Genomic DNA, 26,649 nt, shown 5'->3' with positions numbered 1-26,649 from the left:
GTTTCAAAAAAGTGTGTTGAAAAGCTTCACCCCTCGGCATCTCCTTTCCAACATCACAAAGTGGAGCAGGTGCGTCCACGCGCCTGCGTGCGGGTTACGCAGTGAGGGGGTCACATCAGGGTGTACCCGAACGGCAGAAAGGTTAAGAGCCAAGCACGGAAACGCATTCAGGGTGCCCCAACTGCAACAGGGCGGCGCGGGGCCCAGAGGGGCCGGTGCGGGGCCCAGAGGGAGCGGTGCGGGGCCCAGAGGGGCCGGTGCGGGGCCCAGAGGGAGCGGTGCGGGGCCCAGAGGGAGCGGTGCGGGGCCCAGAGGGGCCGGTGCGGGGCCTAGAGGGAGCGGAGCGGGGCCGGGGAAGCCGCAGGGCTCGGTCCCCGCCGCGGGCGGCCAGTTGAGCGCGCCCCGCCTGTTTTCCCTCCGCGTCCCCTCCGCCCCGGAGCTGGCGGCCCCCCTCGAGCGGCTGCACGCTGCGGCTGCCGCCCCTCGCCCCTCGCGGGGGTTACGAGTGCGGCAGCCCCGCTCCCGCAGCCCCCCGCTCCCGCAGCGCCCCGCGCCGAGGCGGCGGAGGGAGGCGGCGCCTCCCGCCGTGCTGCGCGGGGTGGGCGGCGTCTCCCCGGCAGCGGGCCCGGCCCTGAAAATGGCGGCGGGAAATACGAAGGCGTTTCGCGTCTGGCTGCGCTGAGGCGGCGGCTGGGGCGCCATGGACGCCTTGGGCTGCATGAAGTCCCTGCTCCTGGCAGCCACGCAGTACCGGGCCGCCAAGACAGCGCCCAACGCGGCGCTCCTGCAGCGCGGCCTGGAGGTGAGGGCGGCGCGGCTCCTGGGGCCCCCGGGCCGCGCTGCAAGGGCAGCAGCGCCGTCGGGAATGGGTGGGTGGGAGGGAGGGAGGGAGGCCGTGGTGCCCCTTCAGGGCGTCGGGGGGACGGGTGGCTCTCCTCGGGGCCCGGCCTGGGCTGCCCTGCCCGCCCGCCGCCATCGCCCAGGGAAGAGCTGCGGGAGCCCGGCCGGGCTAGGCCGGGTGGGTAGAAGAAACGCTTCCATGTTTAGCGCGACCCCGGACCGCTGCTGTGTCCTTTATTACCGTGTCTTATGGTGCCTGGTTATATTTACTGTTGCGTTACAGACTTTTTTCATGTGCCCTCAGCCCTCACCCGCAAGGTTTTTTTTTATTTTTTTTTTAATTTGTTTTTCCCCCACAACTTAAAAACAAGAGTTTGAAGGATGAACTGGCCTTGTATTTAGCGTTTGCCAGTTCCAGGCGAAGTTAAATGGGAGGTGCTGGCTGCTAGGAGGGAGGCCGGTCCCGGAAGGCCCGGCAGGGCTTTGTGTAGGGCCCTCAGAGCGGGCATGCCTGGTGTGGGGAGAAACTGACATAGGGACTGGATTGCTCAATCTGCGAGGTACCCGTTTCAAAGACAGGTTTCTTTTTTAATCGCTGAAACAATAATATAAGATTTAGTATTCAGCTTAGCTTTCTTCCCTGTGTCCATTGTAAAGAGGCATACAGGGGATATGCAAAAGCAGTGTTGTGTTGCTCTATTATGCAGTTATAACTCACTTCTACCTGTATCAGTGTGCAGGTGTATAGTTTTCAATAGCTTCTTATATAGGCTTCTCTGAACTCAGGTACCATTTTTTTCATCTCATTTACAGAGTGCTCGTAAAGCAGCACTACCTGCATGTCCTTCCTGAAGACTGGCACCTTTGGGTTCCTGTCCCCATGTTTAGAAAGCAGGTTGTTGGACTGAGCTGAAGGTTGATTACTAAATATTTCTGTTGAGCAATTTGTTTGCTGGTTCTTTCAAAATAGATAAACAAACCCTATCTTTTATCTGTGCTAAAGCATATGTAAGGAAGAGTAACCTGGCACTAATTCTGTTCAATGTGTGAAGAATTACTATGTGTTGCTCTGCTACAGCTTTGAGATTAAAAAGAATGTTGTTACTATGAATGTTGTCAGCCAACAAACAAAACAGGCCCCAAAATGTTAAAAATTATCACAATGTAAACTTGGTACTTTCTAAGAGTAGTAAAGGGAACACAGGAATGAAAATCAGATTTTCAAAACTTTTTTTTTTTTTTTCAGCAAACATAAATGCAAAGGTCCTGTTGGAGTCACATTTACGTCTCAGGTTGTCAAACAGGGCAAAATCTGTTTGATACAACTCTTACGATTTGACTTCTGTGTTAAATAATTCATTGCAGTTGAGTAATTTAGGTTGTTTTCTCCCTTCATCTCCAGGTTATCTCTGGACTGAAACTTACTCGATTATTTGCTTCAAACCAGATTCTACCAAGTGAATGTCTCAGTTGCCTAGTAGAACTCCTTGAGGACACTAATACAAACCCATCCCTAACCTTGTCTGTGGTTACTTTGCTATCACAGCTAGGTAAGATTTTCATCTTAACTTTTTACTTTTGGTCTGGGAAAGGGAAGACAAGACAGGTGCTGATTCTGTGGCATGGATTATGAACTATATGGAAAAAACATTAAGTGCTTTTCATTTGTAGTGCTTGGCTGAGCTACCTGACTGTACATGCAAGGCCAGATAAGATATTAAATCACTGTAAGAAGCAGATTTGAAGTAATTACTCACATGACAATGATCACGCTTGTCAGAATTCGTTTCCTCAATGGATGGGATGAAGAATTATTCTCTTTTCCTTGATTTTTGCAGTTTGAAAATATTACCTTTTCTTCATTAAGTGAAGGAATCTGCTAAGGCATGCAAAGGCACAGAGAAGCCATATTGCATCAACAACTGTAGTCACCTTGGTTTACCTCTCCCATTGGAGTGTTTGCTGCATGGCATTTTGGGCTCTCCAGTGGCCTGGGATTGTATTTGTCATATTTCCTAATTAGGTTCTACTGCTTCTTATTTGTTTCTTGAGATACATTTTATTTTTTTTTCCCATTTCACAGGAAGGGGGCTTCATTGTCTAAGGAGCTCTGTGCTTGTCATAACCTATATATGCAGGTTACATACACAGGAAGAACTTTCCCTTCACTGCTTAGTTTCTCATCATGTATGAGTAGTTATTCAAAATGTATGTCCTTTATGATGACCCCTTGTTTCTGTTCTTGGAGTTTTTAACTTCTTTGGTCTTCCTTTTAGGTTTTTGAAACAGTTCCTATAAAGTTGTAATTGTTGCTGGGGTTCCTAATGGTCTTTTCCAACCTGTTTAGTCTGGAAAATTTTAAGAATAGGTCTTCCTCCAACTGATCTGTGCTTTAATCAATTATTTTAAGCTTTAAAGCATTTTAAGTGCACGTTTCAACACCTCAAACAGAACTAAAACTTTGTAGGTAGGAGGGAGGCCATTCCTTCAGTGTCCAGGCATCTTAAGGCAAAGTATTAGTGTTTCAATTAGTTGTAAGTTCACAAGTAAGGTAGAGGTACATGTGCATATGAGCTGTAATTTATTTGTAGTTATTTGTGAAATATACATGAAAAACTGGTCAAAAATTTTAGCTTTTGCTTAGATTGGCAGCTAATACAAAGGTTGCTTTTGCTATTAGATAGGGGGGGTTTTGTTAATAATTCTTAAATTCTAGCTTTAGACAAGGAGACTAGAGAAGCTCTTCAGGATACCTACAATCTGACCAGTGTGCTGGCAGGAGTGGTTCATCGAAGTTCTACTAATCTTAGTGACCCAGTCTTATTACAGGTAAGAGGAACTAGTGCTTAGTAATATTTGGCTACTGTTGCATGGTATACATTATACTGTATGCATATAATAACTCTTTAAAAGACCTATTTGAAATGTTGTGTTGAGGGAAAGTTGATTTTAGCTGCATATTTGCTGTAAGAGGCTAGTGTGACAGGATTTTAGCATTATATCGAGTTCTTTGTATTCTCTTTAATCTTGCTTGTGCTTCACATGTGCTGTAACATAAATCAACAAAATAGCAACCAAACAAAAAGCATCTGTTTTTTAAATTATTCAAGATATCACTGCTTTAGAACTTGGAAGGTTATTTTTAGTTGAGGTATTTAGTTATTTCTTCTAATGTTCATAATGCAAGCCTGGAGATTGTTTTGTCTAAATTTTGTCTAATCAATACTTAGGTAATTGTGAAGGACTGAAAGGAAAGCTGTGGCTGCCATTTCTTATGGAAAGTTTGCAGCGCTATCCTGTGCTGTGATTTTTGTTACAGTTGAGGATATTAACTTCATATTAACTCATTTGTGTTATGTGCCACAAGAATGGTGTGTGAAGGACTTAAATACCATTAGACCTGTTGTCAGTCTTTACAGCCTGCTTGTATTCATAGAATCATAGAATAGTTTGAGTTGGATTCCTATAAACAGATTTCCTACAAGAGGTTGCAAAGCGCTTTTTGGATTTTGGTGAAAGTTCTACATCTTTCAATAGGACAAAGCCCTTTTCTCACTGGCAGAGTGGAAAACTTTCTGTCAAGGCAAAGGGGAGAATCAGGTGGACTAAAAACTCTGTCACAATAAAACCTTATTAATCTTTTTATGCTATTAATAAGTGCATCAGTGTGGCAGGACATGATTCAATGTGCTTGCAACAAACAGCTCATGTCATTGCTATGTTAACATTACAGAGTCTGAAACTTAATTCAGTTATTTGTCCTTTCAGTTTCAACTTTTGTAACTTGTAGCATTCTTCAGTGAGATGCTATAGGAAAGATGTATGTGAATAACTTTTTATTTCCTCAGAGTATTCAGTTGCTGCAGAGGCTAACCTACAATGTTCCAGTCTTTTGCGCTGGTGCCAACATCAATGAGTTAATTTCATTTCTAATGCATCATGTGTAAGTGTGTACTCAGTTGTCTTTTCTTATGGGAAATACGTAGCTACATTTCTGAAGGCTATTAGCATGTTACACTAACCTGGTCTCCAGAGTGAGCTGTGGCATTTTTGCTCTGAAGTTAACAGATATGTCTTTGAAATCCATGTTGTTACAGATTGTCAAATGCAGTGATTATGTGACTTTGGGTGACTGAGTATTAAGTGGCTCCTTAGCCCACCCCCACATCCTCACAAGGAGGGAGCTAACAAAGTAAAAAGCCAAGAGAAAATTCATGCTTGTCATTAGGAACAGACTTATGTTAGAATGATAGAAGTTGTGTGCAGATATCCTTGCAAAAGATGTAATGACTATCAAAGGTACTTGCCATAAAGGACCTTTGATAGTACTGATCTTGGATACTGGTTTTTTTACAGATGTGCTCAGTTAAAAACTGCCCACACTGTGGGGATGGTGGAATGGTGTCTAATTAGAAAGCAAAACAAAAAAAAACCCCAGACAAAGTAGAAAGTCCCTCTGCCCCAACCCATGAATTCTTGTAGATATATTCTGGATGCTTTAATAAAATCTCTGTTTAAACTTCTGGACTTTTCTTTTAAGTCAATCCACTGAAGATGAGTTAACGATACCGTGTTTAGGACTCCTGGCAAATCTCTGTCGTCACAACTTATCTATTCAAACTCAGATAAAATCTTTGGTAAGAGTTTTGTAGTATTATTCATGGTTTGTATAGCTTATTTATAAATGTGTAGAATCTGTAAGTTTGGTGTTTTTATAGAGCAGAACAAAATTCATAATGCCTGTTTCTCCTTTTTGCTTTAGAATAACGTGAAGAGTTTCTATCGCACCTTAATAAGTTTCCTGGCCCATAGTAGTTTGACTATGGTTGTGTTTGCACTTTCAGTATTATCAAGCCTTACTTTAAATGAAGAAGTAGGAGAAAAAGTAAGTGATACTTTGAAGTCTCTTCCATTCTTAAGTTGTAGATAAAATTAGTAGTCACACTGGCAAAATACATTTCTAATGCTAGCAAAACTGGTTTTAATAAGCAAGAAACCCAGCAAAGGAAGTAACTGTTTCCCACAGTGCCCATTGCCCATACAAAACTTTTTCTTCGTTTCAGCTCTTTCATGCTCCAAATATCCATCAGACGTTTCAGTTGATATTCAATATTGTTGTAAATGGAGATGGTACTCTAACAAGAAAATACTCTGTTGATCTACTTATGGATCTTCTGAAGAACCCCAAAGTTGCAGTTTTTCTTACCAGGTATGGCTTTAGTTCCTTAAAGTACAGGTGACTTTTCCTAAGCTCTTGTTTGGTTCCTTTGCTGTATGCTGCTTGTAATCTGAACCAGGCATCAGAAAAAAATTCCCTAGATGCTTTATGTAATTCATTAGTTGATTATAGCTTATGTACCTGAAACTAAAGGATTTCTGTGTTACTAGTTTCACATGGAAGTGTGAATCAAAATCCATTTTTTTCATTTTCACTTAAGGAATACTTAATAGTTATGTTTAATAATTCTTTCCCTGGACAGTATCGGTGGTCAGACAACTCAGTAGTTATTTTGCCTTTTATAGGCCTATATTATCTTGAAGTGGAGTAGTATGGTTGAAGCTGTAATAATTTTATTGGAGGGCTTTGCAGAGTAGTTCTATGCAGGACTTGACTAGTTGTTCAAAGTCAGCTAACAGATTTTAAGTTCTGAATTTGAATCTAAATCTAGCAGTAAAAGTAGCTGGAAAATCACAGCTTATTTTAAGGAATTTACTTTCACTCTTAGAATATTAGTCTATGTTAAATGGAAATGGGGAAATGGAAATGGAAGAGGGGTTGGACTAGATGATCTTTTGAGGTCCCTTCCAAGCCCTAAGACTCTGTGATTCTGTGAAATTACTTTATCAAAATTTTGATGGCACTTGAAGTGTATGGGGGTAAGGAAGAGACATGGGCACTTGCATTCATCATTTGTTATAAATGTATGTGTGTTGAAATACCATTTTAAAATTTATTTATTTTTTTCCTTTGTGCTGTAGATATGAGCACTTTCCCTCATGTCTTGGTCAAGTATTAGATCTTCTTCATGGAAAGGATCCCAATTCATCATCTAAGGTATTTATACTTTTTTTTTTTTTTTCAGTGTAAGCCTAAGAGGGTGCAACTCCTAATCTAGTTCAACTTCTGTAGTCATAAGTAGGTTCCTTGTGTATGAGTGTCAATAATGGAATATGTTGACTTCAGGACTTGAAGTGACTTAAAGTATTTCACAAGTATGTATTTTCTAATTGTTCATAAGACTGTCAGGTTGAATTTGTAATTGTTGTTTTTTTTGTCAGATTATGTGTATCTGCTTTCAGGCAACAGACATAAAGGCAAAAAGCCAACATGAACACTTTTTGTGCTTTGGCTAATAAAAAATTTGGGGGATCTACCAAAAATGTATATACTCCTCTTCATTGGTTAAAACTTGAATTAACTCTACTTGGACTTTGAACTGATGGGCAGGAAACCATGGTGCTAATTTCAAAGATTTAGGCATAAGTTCTTTTAGAATAGTTGAACAAATGGATGCCACATTCAGTTAAGCAGTTAATTGTTGCATTCAACTTTGTCTCACTGCCACTTTAAATGAATGAAACATTGGCTAAACACTGTTGCTAAAGGCTAAAATATGCTATGTTGTGAAATTATTTGGGCTAAACACATCTGTGAAATTAATCTTAAGCTTGTTTACAATGTGTTTTGTGTCATCATAAATTATAGATGCTAATGTCTCTTGTGTATCTGATTTTTTGTTGTTTATTGATTTTATTTAGAAAGACATACTGACAAGGAGCTTTCAAGGGTGCTTTCCTCTTTGTCTCTGTGTGTGCATGTGTGCATCCATTCATGTCTCAGAATATTTTCCCTTCCATAGTTTGCTTCATTCTCAGTGTATATGTATTTCTACTGCTTATTAGATTGCTAGCCAGCAGTCATGCTTTTTAAAAAATGAAAGGAAATGAATATACTGAATACCGACTGTCACAAGGTTTCATCAGTCTAATGAACTGTATTTCTGCTGCTGACTTACCTTTAAGGAAAGAAAACTATTCAGAAAACTTTAAGGTGCTAGAAGGAACTGCATAGAACTAAGATGTCTTTTTAGACTTATGAGAGGTGCAATTTCTGTATAAGTACCTGATTTAAAAGCAATTGAACTCTGATTCACTTCACACAGATCTTAGAACTGCTGCTTGCCTTCTGTTCTGTGATAGAACTGCGTCATACCCTGCGGCAGGCAATACTGGAACCATCTGGATTGCCAGTCTCTGGAAATACCAGATTTGTGATTCGTTCAAAGACTTTTGAACCATCTGTTGCATTGGTGCACTTGTCAAACCAACCATTGGAAGGCTCTGAAGACTGTTCAGTTCTAGCATTGCAGCTATTCAAAGAGATTTTTGAGGTACCAAGACTGATAAATTAGTTTACAGAGCTTCTTAGCAGCTATATTTTAAATTTATTTTTAACCAACTATTAGCATTTTCCTTGGAAGACAGCATGTAAAAAATACAAGTGAGAGAGAATTCTTCCTGTTCTAGATTTCCATACTTTGTAAACCAACTTTTTTTTTAAATACATGCTATATGTCAGAAATATGTCTGCGTTGGAAGTTGAGTGGAAGATACAGCAGTTCATGAAGTTATGAGGCAAAGACAAAGCTACTAAAGCATTGCTTTCTATGAGTTGTGGAACTGAGGAAGTTTCTGCTGTTTCTGTGCTCTTTGTTAGACTTCCTTCTGCAGTATGATACTGATCAGGAGTCTTGAACCTGAAATATCAAGAGGTTGGGCAAGGCAGAAGAGAGGCTGGTGGAGGAAGAGGTAGAGTAGGCTTGGCTTCCTTGTTCTGTAGTTTTAAATATTAACATAAAATAAATGTGTTTACTACAGGATGTTATTAATACTGGAAATGGTGCCTCAGCTGAACACTTTGTGGATCTTTTGCTGCCTGTTCTTCTTGATCATCTCCAAATGCCAGAACAGATTGTGGATGAGCTGTTAGTGAAGAAGAAGTGTGAAAGAATGGTCAAGGCTATTAATGTCCTGACAAATATCCTTTTTACGTGCCTATTGGCAGTTAATTTATTATTCCTCCACTGTGATCTGCTCTAAGATGTTAGCTCTAAGATGTCCATCTTGAGTCACTTTTAATAGCTTTTAATGACAATAACTGCCCTAGATTTACTCAGGACCGTTACGTTGAAATACCTTAAGTAGCTTTCTAACTGCTCTGAAATTATTGTGTAGTACAGTGATGCAGGATAAAATGTGGTGACTCTAGCAGTACAGAAGCACTTTGCAGATCAAAAATTAAGATGTTTTCTGATTAAATTATTTGGGGTATTTGGGTGGCCATCTTCTTGATAAGGATAGGATTTTCACCTAGCTAAGTCAACTGCAGCTCCCAGGCAAATATGATATAAATTTAGATCAGTGAAACGAGGAAAAATAAAGTGGAATGAAACATTTTTACAATCCTCTTGGAGTCCTTAGTGTCCACAGTGTCATGTAGAGAAGAGGATATGACTGCAGGACATAGTCCTGCATCTAAACAGAGTTCTGTGAAAAAGTCTTATTGCTAATTCAGTCCATAAAGGAACAAGTTTTTGTTTTGGGGATTGCTTGCTTACTGCCTTTTGTTCATCATCTGTCTTTATGCCACTCATTTTATTGTGCATTCCCTCAGCTGTCCATTCCCAAGTGTGTGTTTTAATTGAAAAGTGAGGATTTCTTGGCTTGTGAGTTAAGTGTGACTTACATGGTTTATGTAGTTGGGTTTTTAAAAGAATTTTTTTAGGTTCCTGTGCTTTGATACACTAACTTGTGTCCTTTGTTATTAGAAAACATTGCCTTTTGGTGCCAATACCTAAGCATGGGTATATTAAGTTTATTCTTAACTTGGTCTACTGCTCTGTAGAGATGACACACTGAAAATGCACGCCTCGAAGGTACTGACTGCCAGCCAGTGCATGTGTCTAATAGAACACCAGTTTACCTATAGTGGGATTGATACTGGTTTGGGGACAAAACTAGTGGACTCTAAAATGTGGTGAGCATGCCAATTTATCTGAAATCTAATTTAGTAAAACTCGTATGACAGTTGTGATATTGTTCCAATTGAAAGTATCTTGTAGTTGAAAGTCACATTTAAATGTATGCAAATCAATACTGTTCTTAATTCAAACTTAGCATTTTTGTGGCAATAGAAGGTAGTGTTGCTCAATGGTTCAGTAAGTAAAACCTGTCTTAAGCATTCAGATATTGTTTTCAGCGTAGGCTGGAGATCCACTTACGTGAAACATGGACCTTAAATCTCATGCAGTCATTCAAGCTTATCCAAATTGAAGCTTATCAGAACTGCTCACGGCACCTGATTTTTAATTTTGATTTTATGCAACCAGAATTAAAAAATACAGTGTATTGAGAGGCAAAGGGAATTATTGCACTGAAAATGGAATATACATTCCTTCAGCTCAGTTTTATTATCCTGAATATTGATACAACTAAGAGTTATATGGTCAAAAAAAACAGTGAAATATACCTACGAATAAACCCTTTGTGCTTTGGTGATTTTTTTTTTAATTTTTTTTTTTTTTTTTTGGTATTCACTGTTGCCATCCTTGGCATGCTGGAGAAGCTCAGCAGCATGTCCAAGGAAACCTGATCTTTCTTGATGTTGGCGTTGTGGCCTTGCTAGACATATTTAATTTTGTATTGATTTATTTATTTTTTTTAATTGACTGAATTTATCTATCACTGCTGATTTGACAAATCTTGCTCTGCCTTTTTTTTTCCTCACACTTTGCTTTTCTATTTGTTTCTTTAAAAGCAAACTTGCTGCTGATATTATTTTGAAAACACTAGATCTTATGAGCAGACTGAAGCAGGATGTACCAGGTATGGAGGTCAGCTTCTACAAAATTTTACAGGTATGATTTTAAAATGTCTTATGAAGCATATATGTGAAGGAAAGTGTCATTGCACCACAGTAGCTTTAGTTATAAATGTTTTGGATACTTATCTCTGAAGTGGTAAAACTTCTAGGAAAATACAGTCCTCTGGGCATAATACATATTGTTAATGATATTAAAATAAAAGCACTTTGCTTTTAATCCAATAATTTATTTTGCTAATGCATGTGAAATCATACTTCACCTGCCTGCTAATAGTTATCCTTTCAAGACTGCATTAGAACTGCAGTTTAAAAGCAGCAAACTAGAAAAGAAGTTATCACAACCATATAATTATTTTTGAGGTTGGTTACTATTAAATACATACATCTAGCTTATGACCTTCTGTAGTCAAAACAGCTTCTGGTAACTATTGTTCAGATGGTATCTTAGCAATTTACTTTGTAGGTGGAAAGGTAATCCAGATAGTGAAATACTTCATGCTGTTTTGGAGGGTTTTCTTTCAAGAACAGGAATTGTGTAATTTAACAAATACACATGAGAGAACTGTAGTGCTCTGGAAATCCTTATTTGTAAAACTTTAGCTTGTGACCCCAATAATGGAAATCAAGCACTTGAGAACTTGAAAAAAAGTAGTCTTTTTACCTGTTGTGTTGGCTTTAATGTGAAAACACATTTCCCAAATACTCTGAAGTGCAAACTATTTTTAAAAGTGCTTCTCTACCATTGACTTTAGGCTTGGAAACTTACAAGGGTAAACTTTAAGAAGGTAGCTTAATTTTTTATTAAAACACTTCTGTGATCACAGACCTTGATATTTTGATGTGTAGGTGTGTTGTTGTTGTTGAGTGTTATATCTTGTTTTGACCCAAGTAGTGTTGGTTTTTTTTAGGATCAACGTTTAATTATGCCCTTGACACTTGCTTTAACATCAGACCATAGAGAGCAAGTTCAAGTTGGACTTGGAATACTGTTTGAAGCTGCACCTTTGCCAGATTTTCCTGCCATACTGTAAGTGTATTTTTTTGGTAGTTGGGTAAGATTTGACCTTTTTAAGGGCTTAGTGATACTTGTCAACTTTCAGTTCCTCGGAAATAGAAACTTTAGAAAAATTGTCTTTTCTTAATCTGCAGTTAAGAGACAGTAGTGATTTTGGAAGCTGGAGGAAATAGTTAAAATGCTCCTGATATTCAACTAACATCAGATCCTAGAATCTATAGTAGTACTGACTTCTGTCCCTCAAGATTCATTTGTCTGACATTGTTCTTGAAATGTTCTACTTGGTGTGTGTCTAATATTCTGTCAGATTTCTCTCTCTACTCAATTTTGTCACACACATCACTCTTCAGTTTGTAAAGCTTTGCTTATCCTTTTGCAATAACTTCCAAGAAAGAACAGAATAGGGTAAGTTAAGACACAGGCAGATGGCAGTTCAGGTAGTATTAAAGTAGGGGAAAAAAACCTCTATTTGATGGAGCCCTTACTTCTGTACTAGTAATAAAACAGGAAAAAAAGGTCTTAAATTGTATCATGGTTTTTGCAACCTAGCAAACCAATCTGAAACTTCTTCCCATTTTGTTAGCAGAGCTTTAAAAAAAAAGGGGGGGGGAATTGTTTGAAAGGTCTTCCAGATCAAATGCCTTTCTGGCATTTGAGCTACTTTTCTCAAGTGACAAATTGTAGCATAACTAGCTTATCTTGGAGCATTGACTAAATTACTACTTATATGGGGGGAAAAGTAAAGGAAGATGACCTAACCAGACCATGGTAAGTTGCCTCATTGTGATTTTTTTTGGTTCGCTTTTGAGAAAGCTTGTGAATATAGTGGTGTGTACTTTAAAAAACACAGAAAATTAAGCAAATCCAAAGCTCTCCACACCTTAGGGAATCATACTCTTTTCTATCATAATCCAAAAATGGGCCAGTAATAACACAGTAATAAGACTCTAAAACTCTGTTAATCCTGAAAACATCAGTGCTGGTCTTATGATTACCAGATATATATCAATAATATCAGTATATCTAGTTAGCTGTAGACTTCAGGAGAGACATACAGGGCAGAGAATGGTATTGTTTAAGTAGAGGAATGTCTGTAAAACCATCAAAAGAGGTACAAATTGAATTTTGAAAGCAGAAGCACCAACTCAAATAGAGTTGCAGAAGAGGTATGCAGCTCCAGAGGTCTTAGGCTGCAGAGAGTGTTTCAGACCTCGTACTAAGATTGTATCAGTAGGAGGTGGGCTTCTAGCCTGCAGCAGGTGTGCAGTTGGTGATGATCTGTAGTGTCCAGAAAGTAGCTGCAGGAGGTCAGCAGCCTGTGAGTATTGGAGATGATGAGGAAGAGATTGACCAGGTGCTTTTTTCAAACCTTGCAGTTTCAAGTGCCTGAGACCGCAGACATACAAAAATAGGGGCAGACAGGTTCTGTGCCTACCAGGTTGGGAAATGGGTGCTGCTATGATGGCAATGACTGGAAGCCATGAGTGCACAGGTGAGGTTCCCCACAGTTCTCCCATGGAGAGAGGAAGGGCTTGAGGAGGAGTATACAGATTCTGTAGGTCAGCAATTGGTTGTGCAGACATTGTCAGAAATTATTTTGGTTTGGTTTCCATGACCATGAAACGGAGGATCAAGGACTGGCCAATGTGATGAGGAGACCTTTAAACTAAAAGCGACAAGGGAAGGGAGAAGATAACCAACAGTCAAGAAGGAAGTGCTAGACTGGGTTGGAAACAAAGGGTTTGGTTTTATGTCAATAGGAGGAATATTACAATCAACATAAAGCTGCCTCACCCCAATATACACATAAATAAGAAAGTGCCTATGGAACAGTACTGTGGGGCAAAAGCCCTCATACTCCTGGGAAATGGGTGAGGTGGAGTGCCTTGCTGAAATGTCTGCAAAAATAATGCACACAGCATTGGGAAGAAACAGGAGAAACTGGAAGTATGCATGCATTTACAGGGCTGTGGAATCACAGACATGTGGTGGGTGGCTTACATGGCTGGAATGCTGCAATGCGTGGATGCAGTATCTTCAGGAAGGACAGGCCAGAACAGTGAGGAAGGAGAGTTGCCCTTTTTATTAGAGTGCAGAGAGAACGCATGGAACTTCTCTGCCTTGTGACAGATAAACCGGCTTAGAGTTGGAGGTAGGATTGGGAGGCAGACCAAATTGGGCAATGTTGTAGTGGGTGTCTGCTTCAAACTGCCAGATCAGAAAGAAGTAGCAGATGAAGCCTTTAGACAACTGGAAGAAGCCTCGCCTTCAGAGACTGTTGTCCTTGTAGGAGACTTTAGCCAGATTGCTATCTGCTGGAGAGGTAAGACAGTCGGGCACAAGTGATTTAAAAGGTTTATGGAGCACATCGATGACCACTTATTAACACAGAAGAGAGGACTGAGGAGTTGATGACAGGAGACATTCTGCTGGACCTGATGGTGACTAGGGGAGGTTCCTGAGGACTAGAATAAAACAGATGTAGCTGAGAATCATCAAGGTTGGAAAAGACCTTCAAGATCATCAAGTCCAACCATCCACCCTACAACCCCTAATCACTAAACCATCTGAAACACCACGGCCACCCATTTTTTGAATGCCTTCAGGGATAGTGGTGCCTCTACCACCTCCCTGGGCAGCCTGTTCCAATGCCTCACTGCTCTTTCTGTGAAGAAGTTTTTCCTAATATCCAATATGAACCTCCTCTGGCACATCTTGACCCCATTTCGTCCTGTCCTGGTCACCCATTTCCTCCTGTATCACTGGTCACCAGGGAGAAGAGGCCAACACCCAGCTTCTGTCTTCAGCAATGGTGAAGATGATAAATAGTGCCCTGGTGAGACCACATCTGGAGCGGTGTGTCCATGTCTGGGCTCCCTAACACGAGAGAGAGATAGACACACTAGAGCGAGTTTAGTGAAGGACCATTAAGATGTTTGAGGGATAAGCATGTGTCATACAAAGAGAGACAGCTGGGATTGTTTAGTTTTCAGAAGAATGGAGCATCTCATCAACATGTATAAATGTCTGATGGAAGGCAACGAAGAATGTGAAGTCAGTCTTCTTAGTCATATCCAGTGACAGGACAAGAGGTAGACGCAAACTTGCAATGTAAGAAAAAAATCTTTTACTGTGTGGGGAATCAAATACTGGAAAAGGCTGCCCAGAGAAGTTGTCGAGTCTTCATCCTTTGATATAATCCAAACTACTGGATGTATTCCTGTGCAACCTCCTTAGAGCAGGAGAGCTAAAGTAGATGATTTTTAGAGGTCCCTTTCAACCTCAACTCTTCAGTGATCACATGATTTTGTGGATATAGGAAACACTTTTATAATGACCAGTTACCAATAGTCTGGTTTGAAGAATGAAGGCTCTGTACAATCCAATATGTCTGAGTTGTACAATGGAATAGCCAAATAGTGTCTGTAAATGCAAGTTAAAAACAGCCTGCCTTCACTTAGGAAGCAATTGAGACAGCACTTCAGTGAAGTGGTTGAGATACTTAGTAAGTAAAATTTTTGTCATGAGGAAAATATATTTCGTCTGGTGCCTCAGAATTCAGCTCTTTTGATGTCTCATTCTCTTTTATTTGGAACATGTCATTAGTAGCTGCCTTGAAAATGCCAACCACAAGTTACATACAGACACTGGAGTATAGCTACAGCAATTAATTATGTCCAGGCTTTTGTGTTCCCTTCCCTGTACAAATTTTAACTGCTCTTTTATCAATATACTCAAGTTTTTCTTAAAACTTACAAAATGGAACGTGCTGAACTCAATATAGGATTGTTAAATAGCATCGCAGATGAGACAAAAATAAGGTTTAATGACAGCACTCTGCCTTTTTCATTAATCAATCTTCTTATTTTTATGCCTATTAAAAAATCCTTACTAAATACCTTCTCAATCTTCCTACTTGCAAACAGTGGCCTAGTAAAGTTGAATAATGACATAAATAACCTGTCTTTCAAACTAATAAGAGACAGATGATCTGATCTGTTCAAGAAGAGCTGAACACCATCCCCTTTCTGGTTTAGATACTGTATTTGTTTCTAAAGGCTAGCCATGACAGGGTTTCATATTTTTTTTTCTACTTTCTGTATCTGTGGATGGTTTGGGTGCATGTTTGATACTACATATTAATGTTGTGTGATAATGCAAATGTGACTGTTCCCGGTATGTTTTCAACAAAAGAAAAGTTAATTATGCTATGAAACTGTTCTCTTCAGTCCTTGCAGCAATATTTTTAGCAGGTTGTTTCATTAACAGCCTTTATGTTTATGCAGGCTTGGTGAAAGCATTGCAGCAAATAATGCTTACAGACAACAAGAAATGGAGCACGCAGCAAAAAGAATCCAAATGCAGTCACCTGTGACAAGCATTACTTCGGTGAGGTGTATGCCATCCTGTCCTTCAAATGATGGATCCACAACTTCAAATATTCAGGAATTAATACAAAAACTTCATTCTGGACTAGAGGTTAATAGAATTTATATATCATTGTTAAATGTATTGACACTTAATTGGGGGAGACAGAAATTAAAATCCAAGTGTCAATCTACAGCAGTTGTATCAATTGAGTTGTTTCCTGCCTATTTAGAATGTGCTCCTTTAACTAAGCTCCTTAGCAGAATTCAACCATGATTCTTTGTGCTACATCAGAAGCTGGGCCCCTTATTGATCCCTTTCTCCAGGGAGTTGCCCACATGCTTCTAGCTGTCAGATGTGGAGGCGGGTGTCAGATAGAGTTGCCACTGCCTAGACTTGCTGAGACACACAAAAGGAACCTCCTACCCCCTCCTAACAACTAGCCTGTGATAAAGTAGATATGATATGCAGCTTGTATGGTGGATCTTTTGTATGCCTAAACAGGCATATGATCATTTTCTTTTCCATGTGTGTAGCTGGCTCTAACATTTTTGTGTCCTTCTTAAGAAGGCAGTATTATTACTTCAGAAGGAAGTTTCTTCTTCCCTCTACAGCAACATGCATTGTGAATGAGACACTCAAACAGGCAGTACATAGTGTGCTTCTTTGCAACCCATACTGTCAGGTATTGAATATAATTCCTCTTGCTCTTCTCTTCAAGGCAAGTTAGTTGCTTTGCAGCTGCTTTAGACTGAGTGATAGATTATTGCTTCTGTTTTCTTTTGGCTTAGAAGAACAGTATGCTAATTGGGAAAATTAAGGGAAAGTGTATGAAAATATTTTAATAAGCACTTAAGACTTCTTGTGCCATATATGGTTTTGTTCTGGATAGTATAATTTCAGAAAAAAAATTTCTGGTAATTTGTTACGTTGAGAAGGCCATGGTGTATGAACAAGGACTTTTAGCCATGTGCATTTCATGCTGTTATTATTAGGGCAAATTACTTTAGGTGCCACATGAGGGGACTGATAATTCTCAAGTAAAGATTAGACCAAGGAGAACAGTTTTAGAGAGGTGATGTTACCTTTTCATAGGGCTGGACTGATAGTCTTCTGCAGATGAATCCTATTCAGCCTAAATAGTTCAATTATCCACAATCTATCCATGCAAGTCAGGTGGATGCATTTGAGCAGACAGTCTCAAATACAAAAATAAGAACGTAAAAAGCTAGTGTATGGGTGGAGTTCACAAGACTACTGAGCTCTTTAGGCACATGTTATGTATATAAGTAAATACAAATTTACAGTAGCCATAATTGGAAAACGTTTCCACAGATGAAGGAGCAGATCACTGGTACCCGGATATCTGAGATAATGGATGTCTATGAGCAGAAGCTGTCAGCGTTAGCAGTGAGTACGATCTAATGTGTGTGGGTAGATTTCTGTTTGTACGTTCAGAAAATGTTAATGAAAAATGTTCTTCCTGTGTGCAGTCTAAAGAAACTAGGCTGCAAGACTTTCTGGAAGCAAAGGCACTAGCTCTGGCTCAGGCTGATCGGCTAATGGCTCAGTACCGATGTCAGAGAGCCCAGGCTGAGTCTGAGGTAAGTAGCAGGAGCTTCCTTCTGGGACTCTGGGGTGGGGCTAAGTAGTAGTTGTCTTGGTAGCTTTCACTGTGATTGCATGTGTGGAAACTCTATACTGCTTAGCTGTAAGCTATGCTTGTAAGTTAGGGCAGTCTTAATTTTTATCTAAACATCTTGTTTTCCTCTGCATTGTTCTTTGAAACAGTTTGTCCTTTGCCTTACAGGAAGTCAACAAAACTAACCTGCTGTACTGATTATCTTTTGTTATGCATTAGTGTTTATTCACTTTCAAGAGTACTACCATTGATCGAAACCACTTACTAGAATTCTTTATGGAATTTGCTATATATATCTAGATATATCTATTTAGATATAAAGCTATGTATTTGCTATTTAGAATTTGCTGTTCAAAGAACTGATTTCTGTCTGTGTCTTTTAACTACTTGTCAAAGATGAACTTTCTAATACAGCTTACTTCTGTGGGGTATGTATTTGAAAACTCAGACTTGTTTTTATTCTTTAAAAGTTATAATAAAGACTGGGCTGCAGATTAGTAAATCCATAGCTAAAATATATTATCTTATACTTCTTCCTTTTCCCTCCACACTGTCTATAAATTGCTAAAGAATAGGAATTTAGTGAACAAATTAATTTGTAGTTATATTAGATGAAAGAAATCCTTTTCTTAATGTAGCTGATGGCATTTTAGTGTGACCTTAAATATGCATATTACAAAGTGACTTGTGAAACAGAATTGCTTGTAATTGTGGAGGGTGTTTTTCCACTCAAAGGCAAGAACTCTTGCTGCAATGTTGAAGGATGCAGAACGAAAAAATGAAGAACTTAATGATTTGCTGAAAGCTCAGCAGGTAGAATCTGAAAGAGCACAGACTGATATTGAACAGCTCTTTCAACACAACAGGAAATTACAAACAGTTGCTGAAGAACATGAAATACTGAAAAAATCCTCCACTGACCTTCTTCAGAGGTAAGGCACATAGAATCCCTAAGCAAATACTTCATATTCAAAGAATAATGAAGCCCTTTACTATGTTAAGCATATTGGAAGGGCAACATTACATACTACTTCATGTTGTTACATGGAAAAATTAATTATTTTTTTAAGTGCTTGTTAATGTTAAATTAAGTCATTCAATAAGTTAACATGCCATGCCATAACTTCTATAAAAAATTTGACTGAAATTAGGTAAATGTGAGCTAGGTAGGGAGGAAGGAGGCACCTTGTGTGTCCCAAATTATTTATAAGCATTATTTCTTTATGATATTAAGCTAAAAAAGGACATGTGAAACACAAAAAGTACATAGTGATAAAAACTATTATGAAAATAGAATATGCTCAAGAACTTTAGCTTTTCAGCTCACATGAGCTGTTCTTGTCACTAGGAGTCAGCAAGGCAAAGAAGCTGATAAAATTGGGAGGTAGTTCCTTGCTTAATAATGGGAGCAAACAGTATATTAAACAATTTTGAAAGCATATTGCTGCCAATAAGGTAGGCATTGAGGGAAGAAAAATGTATAAAACTTCTGCCCACTATGGCATTTCTTGAATTAGTATCTAGTATGGTCACTGTGGAAATGCCTCCTTTTCCACTTGAATTGTGTGCAACCATGTGCTCTGTGAACATGTATTTGACAAATCTATGTGAAATAAAACAGTCTCAGTCTAGTATTTAACAGTTGTAAATTCTACAAAGTAGGAATAAAATACCTTTCTGATCCTTATGTGCTTATAAAGCAAAAACTTGCATTATAAACAATCTGCATACTTTAAATGTAGTGCTTCTTAAAAACAACCAGATAACTGACATCAGGGGAAATAATTTTCATTTTGCTAGGAAAACACCTTCTTGGAGCACCATATCTGCCTCAAACTTGTACTAAGTGCATATTGCATTATCTTCAGTATATTCAGTTTTTTGGTATCACCAGACAACTGGAGGTCACAGACTGACTCAAAGAGTCCGTTAAAAGAATACTGCAAGTAGCTAATTTATAATAGTTTGTATGTCAAATTTCCAAAGGCATCTGTATATTTTGTATATTTTATACTGGAGGAATGTTGCTTCATGATTTTTAGTAATTAAGGATAAGTAAGGGATCCACTGAAGCTTGGCTTGGTTTTGTTGGTTTTGTTTCTTCCTTCAAGTATGTTCATTTAAAAACAATCCAAACACTCAAACAACAAACTACGATCAAAAAATCCACACCTCCTGCCCCACAAACACCTTACTTTTAGCTTGAGTGTGATAGTTGTATGGGTGATGTAAGGTGTTTTTATTTCACAAACTGTTAAGTAAAAGCTCGTCAAAAACACTTATACTCTTCAACCAGAACCCTGTAAATCGTTTGTAGGTATGAAACAACTGAAAGACAGTATAAAGATCTACAGATTACATGCAGTTCACTAAATAAACAAATAGAAGCAATGAAGAAACTAAATGAGTCACTCAAGCAGCAGAATGACAGGTAAGTTCATTCAGTCTTTAAAGCAAATTAAACAGCGAGACAAACAGTACTTTAGACTCAATCTTTGAATTGTGCTTTTTGTAACATCTGAGAAGTGGAGTTAGAGGAAGCAAAGGATGCTGCAGGGTTGCTTTGTATGTGTACATTAGATTAAAATCTGTAGCAGTGACATAGCTGGTTGATTTTATTGGCTACTGTATTGGTTGGGGGCAGGAAGGAATATCCACAGATTTCAGTGAAAGTAGGATGAACAGCCATGAAGGCAGCCTGGTTCTTGAGTGCATTTGGGAGAAATGGGAGATGTCTTTTTGGTTGTCAAATTCTTAAATGCTGCTATCATCCAGAGTTTTTACATATTCCTTTTTGGCCTACAAGGATTCTCTGTAATCTTATCAGATCAGAAAAAAACTAACCCTACTAAACCAATGTGTTTGAAAATTTTATATTAGAAATAGTGATGGCTGGTATTCTGTGATACAAAACATCAGTCTTCAACCATAAAACTAGCATTCTTTATAATTAATTTTAATAATTACTAATTAATTTTGTTTCCTTTTTGATGGCTTAAAATAGAGGTCTGGTGTACCTTTCACCAATATAACTAAGGCAACAGGGTACCTATTTGAGAAATTTTATTTAATACTTAATTTTGCAGAAGATATTTAAAACATGCTTATGCAAGCCTTGTATCCAGTTTAGAAATAAAATGCTATTTGTGGTCTTGCTTGCACAATTCACTTCATCCTTCCAGGCTGTTGCCTTCTCAGTAATCAGAGTAGTCCAAGTCACTGCTTTGAGTTCCAATTCAAATGGAGACATTTTCATACTGATACATTACTTTGCTGCTGAATAATTTTGGACACTTACCTTCACTGTTGCAATATGCAGCTCAGTGTAATTAGGGAGGTATTCTCATAAAAGCTGCCCCTTTTTAAAGGCAGGTCAAGGGAGCATTTATTATACAGGTGTTCTTGAACTGCCTGGAAAAAATGGAGACCATGGAAATACACTTCCCCTTCTCTTGCTAGAGGCTGCAGCTTAGAAACTGGTAGATAAGAACTGGATAAACAAGTAAATGAGGGATAGCAGATGCCATCTAGGCAAGGCAAGTGGCTATTAGATTATGCCTTAGAGAGTAGCTAGTAATGAAGAAAGTAGATTAACGTCCTAACTAGTGAGGACTGCAGCAGACCTATATATGGGCTACAGCGGTAGCTTATGAAATGGTCATTTTTGCTGAATATTGTGTGACAATCTGGAAGAAGTTCAGAATGTTACTGGAAAATCTTTATGTATAGATGTGTGTGTATGGCTAATATCTGAAACAGGTTTTACTAATGGTATTGCCAATTCAGGAACATGCTAAGAGCTAAAAACCCAGCATCCTTAATCACTAATGGCAGTAAATTTTAACATGGGTTCAATGACAATTTCAGTTCTGTTGTGGTATTTTGCATGTTCATGGCTGTAATCAAAAGAAACAGTTTCTGGTGTTTAAGATCCAGGTATTAACCTTTTCAGTGGTTTCTACCATGTCTCCTTGATCAGAGAAGGGAAATGACTGTTTCATTGGGAGGGGAGAAATAAGATCTGCCTGTGCTCACACCCTGCAAATTCATAGTTTTGATGATTTGAAGCTCCTGACAGCAATTGCAAATAATACAAAAATCATTCTAGCTTCTGAGGACAGGCAAATGGTGGCATATCTCACTTGGATAATGATTTTTTTTGTCTCTGCAATTTTAGGACTGCTGCTCAGTTGACAGAAACTGAAGATCATAGAAAAGAATTACAGCAACAGTTACAGGATAGAGATGGCAAAATAGCGAGTAAGTCATTTACCTACTGAACATAGAGAACTAACTACTTAGCCTAGAGGAGACTGAGGTGGGATCTCAGCAATGTTTATCAATATCTAAAGGATGGCTATCAGGAGGATGGGTCCAGTCTCTTTTCAGCAGTGTCCAATGACAGGACAAGGGGCAGTGGACCCAAACTGGAGCATGGGAGGCTCAAGCTAAACATAAGGAAAAACTTCACTCTGAGTCTTAACAGAGCACTGGATCAGCCTGCCCAGAGAGGTTGTGGAGTCTCCTTCTCTGGAGACCTTGAAAACCTCTCTGGATTTGTCTCTGTGTGATCTACTGTAGGTGATCCTGCTCTAGCAGGGGGTTTGGACTTAAATGATCTTCAGAGGTCCCTTCCAGCCCCAATCACTCTGTGACTCTGTGTTTAACTAGATTAACTCACTGTTGTTATGGGCTCTAGATAAGCAGCTGTGTCTTACTAAGTAACTTGTAAATATTAGCCAGGGATACACAACAGTTGAATGAAACAAAAATAGATTTTTATTTTTTAGAAAGGATACATAAACTTGATTTCCCAGACTATATGTTCTTCACAGAATTTCTGCACACATCATATATCCCTTTAGGACCTTCTTACGGCATGTCCATTAGAACTGTTTTCTGTAGGAACTGCAGTTGAAGAAGAGCTTAATTTAACTCTTCTGCAAACGACTGGATGCAACCGCTGAAACTTAGCAGTAGGTGGCACTACTCAGTAATTAAATTATGAGCAGCAACCCAAAAAAAAAATAACCCAGAAAACTTGTTTCCCAGGCAATGCAGTATCTCTCTTCTAAGTTTGGCAACCCATCTTTTAATGTGTTCATTTTCTTAAGCCTCGCAACAGAAAATAAAAGTTCTGGAAGAAAAGCTGAAAGCTCAGCAGAAAGAAAAAACTGATATGGAACAAACTATAGGTATCCTTAGAAAGGAATTAAGTAAAACGGAGCAAGCAAGGAAGGAGCTGAGTATCAAGGTAAGGAATTCTTTGCAGCTGCATTCTAGAGACTGAAATTTTAGATTTCTATTGAACTGATAGAGTTGGTAAATTAGTATTTCAGGGGTAAAGTAGCTAAAGAAACTAAAGCAGTTTATGTAGTGGCCAAGAACAAATTCTCTCAACTGTAATTGTATACCTGAGCTTGAATTTAAGAGAAAAGAAGGCAGTGTCAGGTTCTAATGAGGCTATATGAGGCATGGTGTGCAAGTACATGATGTCTGGAAGAAAAAAAAAAATTAAAACACCAGATGTATAGTACAATAATAAGAGAATGTAGCACACTGGTGGACTGGCTTACTTTCTCTCCTTTCTTGCATCATGAATTAAGGTACATGTGCTACACATGTAGACACCAAAATACATCTGATTTATTTATTTATTTATTTTATCTTTGAAATTCTAAAAAATTTATTTTAATCTCTAATAAAAATAGGGTCTTTTTTCAGAACGGAGGCCGGTTTGGCTACACCAAGTCAATGGGGTAATGTTTTAAAAAAAATAAAACTAAATCCCCAAAACTTCAGCATAGCCTATATGTCCTTGCCTGTGGGTAAAGCTCCTTGTAAACTCTTAAAGCAGAGATTCATTTTACATGCAAACTGATCAGCAAACACAAAGTGGCAGTCCAGCAAATGTGTTTGCTGCTATTTCCATTCCCTGGAGGCAAAGCTTAATCTCTCCAGGCAATATTACCCAGTATATAGCAAATATTTCCCTTGTTCTTGGTAAATATTTGCTGGTGTGGGGCTTGAAATGAAATGTGCTTGGCTTAACTGTGAACACTTCTGCTGTTTAAATAGTACAATGATAACATGGGGCTTGGTGCTTTCCCGTGGTATCTAACAGTTGAATTGTGGCAGTAACTGTAATTGTTCATGTGCACCAAATGTATAGGTGAGAGAGACTTCTGAAACAAGCTTGTGGTTTTAAAAATGCTTTTAAATTACTTGCTTGAATTCACCACCAAGCCATTCAGCTTTCACTGTACTGTGTAAGTCTTTATTTATAGAATATAAATTACAATATAGAATATTTCAGTTGCTACTGGAGGAATTTCTAATGTATTTTTTGTTTCTGCAGGCATCTTCTCTTGAAGTTCAAAAATCCCAGTTGGAAGGACACTTGGAAGAAAAAGAAGCACTTATAAAACTACAGAAGGAAGAACTGAACAAACATTCCAATATGATTGCAATGATTCACAGTCTAAGTGGAGGCAAGTTAAGTGCAGAAGCAGTGAACCTCAGTTTATAGGGCCCTGTAAAGATTTTAGTATTTTATACATATGTATGAATATATGTAAAGACTTTTAAACCTGAAGCTACCATGGTATCTGACTTGAAAAAAACCTAAAATTAAAGTAGTCTGTCAATTGAGAAGAAAAGGTAGTAATTGTGGAAGCTTTGGTCTCAAAGAACTGAGCTACTGTATAGCAAATAGGTCTTCTGATGGTCTTGGTAGAACTATTATCATCTGTATTGGGAGCTGAATGCACCTTTGCTGGTGACTAACCTTCCTAAATATATATAGGGAAACTAAGCAAAATAGGAGTCACTGTCAACTTTTTTTGTGTGTGTATTCTTCTGTTGTCTGCCTGGCAAGCAGTGTGCTTCATAGATAAAGCACTTTGATAATTTAATCTTGTTAATTTTGACACTTCTGAGTACCATTACTGTTTGTGCAGTGTTGCTTCCTGATGTCTAAGGTAGAAACATTAAAACAAAATGGGTTATCAATCAGAACATGTTACATTAAAAGCTGTCTTTATCAGCATATTGGTTCAAGTGCTTCATGTAGTAAATACACGGAGGTGTTTCTAGTGGGAAGGAGATACGAGTTTGAGCAACTAGAACACCATATTGACTTTTCAGCAAGTAGCATGCTTTCCCTAATTGAAACTAAAATGAAATACATGAATGTACCAATATTTCTTAAATACTAAATAATACTTTCCTAATCCTATAATACTTCCTTTCATTCTTTAAGAAGGTGTGCACTTTTTTTACAATCCTATCTGGTGCCTGCTAGCTATTGTCAGCATTGTTTTTTTCTGCTGTACACCAGCATGATTTCATATATTGTTCATAGTATAACTGTTTAGGTAATTTTGTTTTTTAAAAGAAACATACTTTCATATGAAAGACTAGTACTAGAATTTGATGCACATGTTTGAGTGGCAGAAAATTTTCCTGGCTTAAATTTACATGAAGAACTTATCTTTTAGCAGTTGGCAGAACTGTTTCATTAATATTTATATTTTGTTAGAACTACCGGAGTTCTGGATGATCTAATACATATTTTTTTTCTGTAGCATTACTGCCTTTATTTGTATCTAAATTGTAATAGCTAGATTTTAAAATATCTGAGACTCTTTTTCAGCTGTATAATAGATATGTCTTACTGAATCTGTTAACTTCATGTCTAAGTACAACCTTGTACATTATGTTGCAAATATACAACATCAGATGAATTGTATCTATTTTAATCACTTACAGTTTTTATAGCTTAACCACAGGTAGGATTTATAGACATTGCTCTGGTTTTTGTGAAGACCAGGGGAATAAAAAAGAAATTAAAACTCCTCTATTTTCTGTAGTTTCTGTTTTCTGTTAAGTGATGTAAATTACAGGGATGACTGCCAACTTTGTGCACAATGCCTTTGCATACAATGCAGTTATTGCTTAGGAAGGTAAAAAAAAGTATGTTTTAAGAATTGCTCAAGTGAGAGGTCTTGTTAGAGTTTTGCAAGCTCAATTGGGAAATAAAACCTGATTAACCATACATTTTTAATTCAGTCTAATGGGTTAAGAAATTTGAGTGTCGAAGAAAATTTGCAGACATAAGTTCATTTCTGTTTAAGTCTCTTGGTCATGGGGAAAGGGTAAGTAAATGGGTTTTCTTGCTCCTTTTCTGCCAAAAATGGCTCATGTAAAGAAACACAAGAAGGAAATATCAAACACATTACTAATTAAACTGATAAATGCTGGTCTGACTTTGTTTTCAAATGGTGGAATGGGAGGACAAAAAAGTCAAGCCAATCACCAGGGTGTGGTTATGCAGCAACAAGGTTCATGTCCCCAAAAAACAGGAAATGGGTCTTTGGAGGTTACATGAGGGAATCCATGGTAGTAAGCATGGTATATAAATAGTGATCTTGTTTTATTTTATTTTTCTCCTCTGGAAAAATGTGCTGCTTCACTATGCTGTTCTAAGCCAAGTGTTGCTGAACTCAGTTGGGATGCATAGCAAATGAATACACATCAAGCTACTTTGACAGCATTCCTGTGTTCTTTCCTTACAGTGCTTTTCCAGTGGGTAATGAATAGTGGCTAATGGAATATTAGAAAAATAAATTGATATCTGTAAAATTTTGTTCAGAATGTGAAGCTCTGTGGAAAAACCTGCAGTTTTTTACACTTCAGTCATGCAGACATCTGTGTTCTGGGGTTTTGCTTTTTAGGTGTCTTGATATTATCAGTGTTGAATATAGTTCTGTAATAATGTTCCCTGTGCAGTTTTAATATTCTTGCTACATGCTGTATTCAATATGCTATTGGACTTTTTTCTTTCCCCACAGGCTCCCTCATCCAGAGTAGCTGGCACTAGCACAAATAATAGCTCTTCAG

The 26,649-nt window shown here is 38.4% G+C and overlaps 1 protein-coding gene across 1 annotated transcript; it reads left to right on the top strand.

Annotated features, from left to right (window-relative positions):
- Positions 1-637: 637 nt before the first annotated feature.
- On the top strand, positions 638-25,804 carry CIP2A (cellular inhibitor of PP2A). Its single transcript, XM_051639903.1, has 21 exons — positions 638-802; positions 2,243-2,390; positions 3,557-3,669; positions 4,689-4,783; positions 5,381-5,477; positions 5,603-5,725; positions 5,904-6,049; positions 6,820-6,895; positions 8,004-8,231; positions 8,719-8,878; positions 9,736-9,877; positions 10,658-10,757; positions 11,632-11,750; positions 16,025-16,217; positions 17,442-17,516; positions 17,600-17,710; positions 18,484-18,680; positions 20,066-20,179; positions 21,926-22,008; positions 22,863-23,002; positions 24,107-25,804. Exons 1-21 carry the CDS (start codon positions 701-703, stop codon positions 24,275-24,277), a joined length of 2,733 nt encoding a protein of 910 aa, XP_051495863.1. The 5' UTR covers positions 638-700; the 3' UTR covers positions 24,278-25,804.
- Positions 25,805-26,649: the final 845 nt, after the last annotated feature.

Source organism: Apus apus, chromosome 1 (genome assembly GCF_020740795.1).
Source record: "Apus apus isolate bApuApu2 chromosome 1, bApuApu2.pri.cur, whole genome shotgun sequence".
Classification (NCBI taxonomy): Eukaryota; Metazoa; Chordata; class Aves; order Apodiformes; family Apodidae; genus Apus; species Apus apus.
This window is presented reverse-complemented; position numbering and strand designations above follow the sequence as displayed.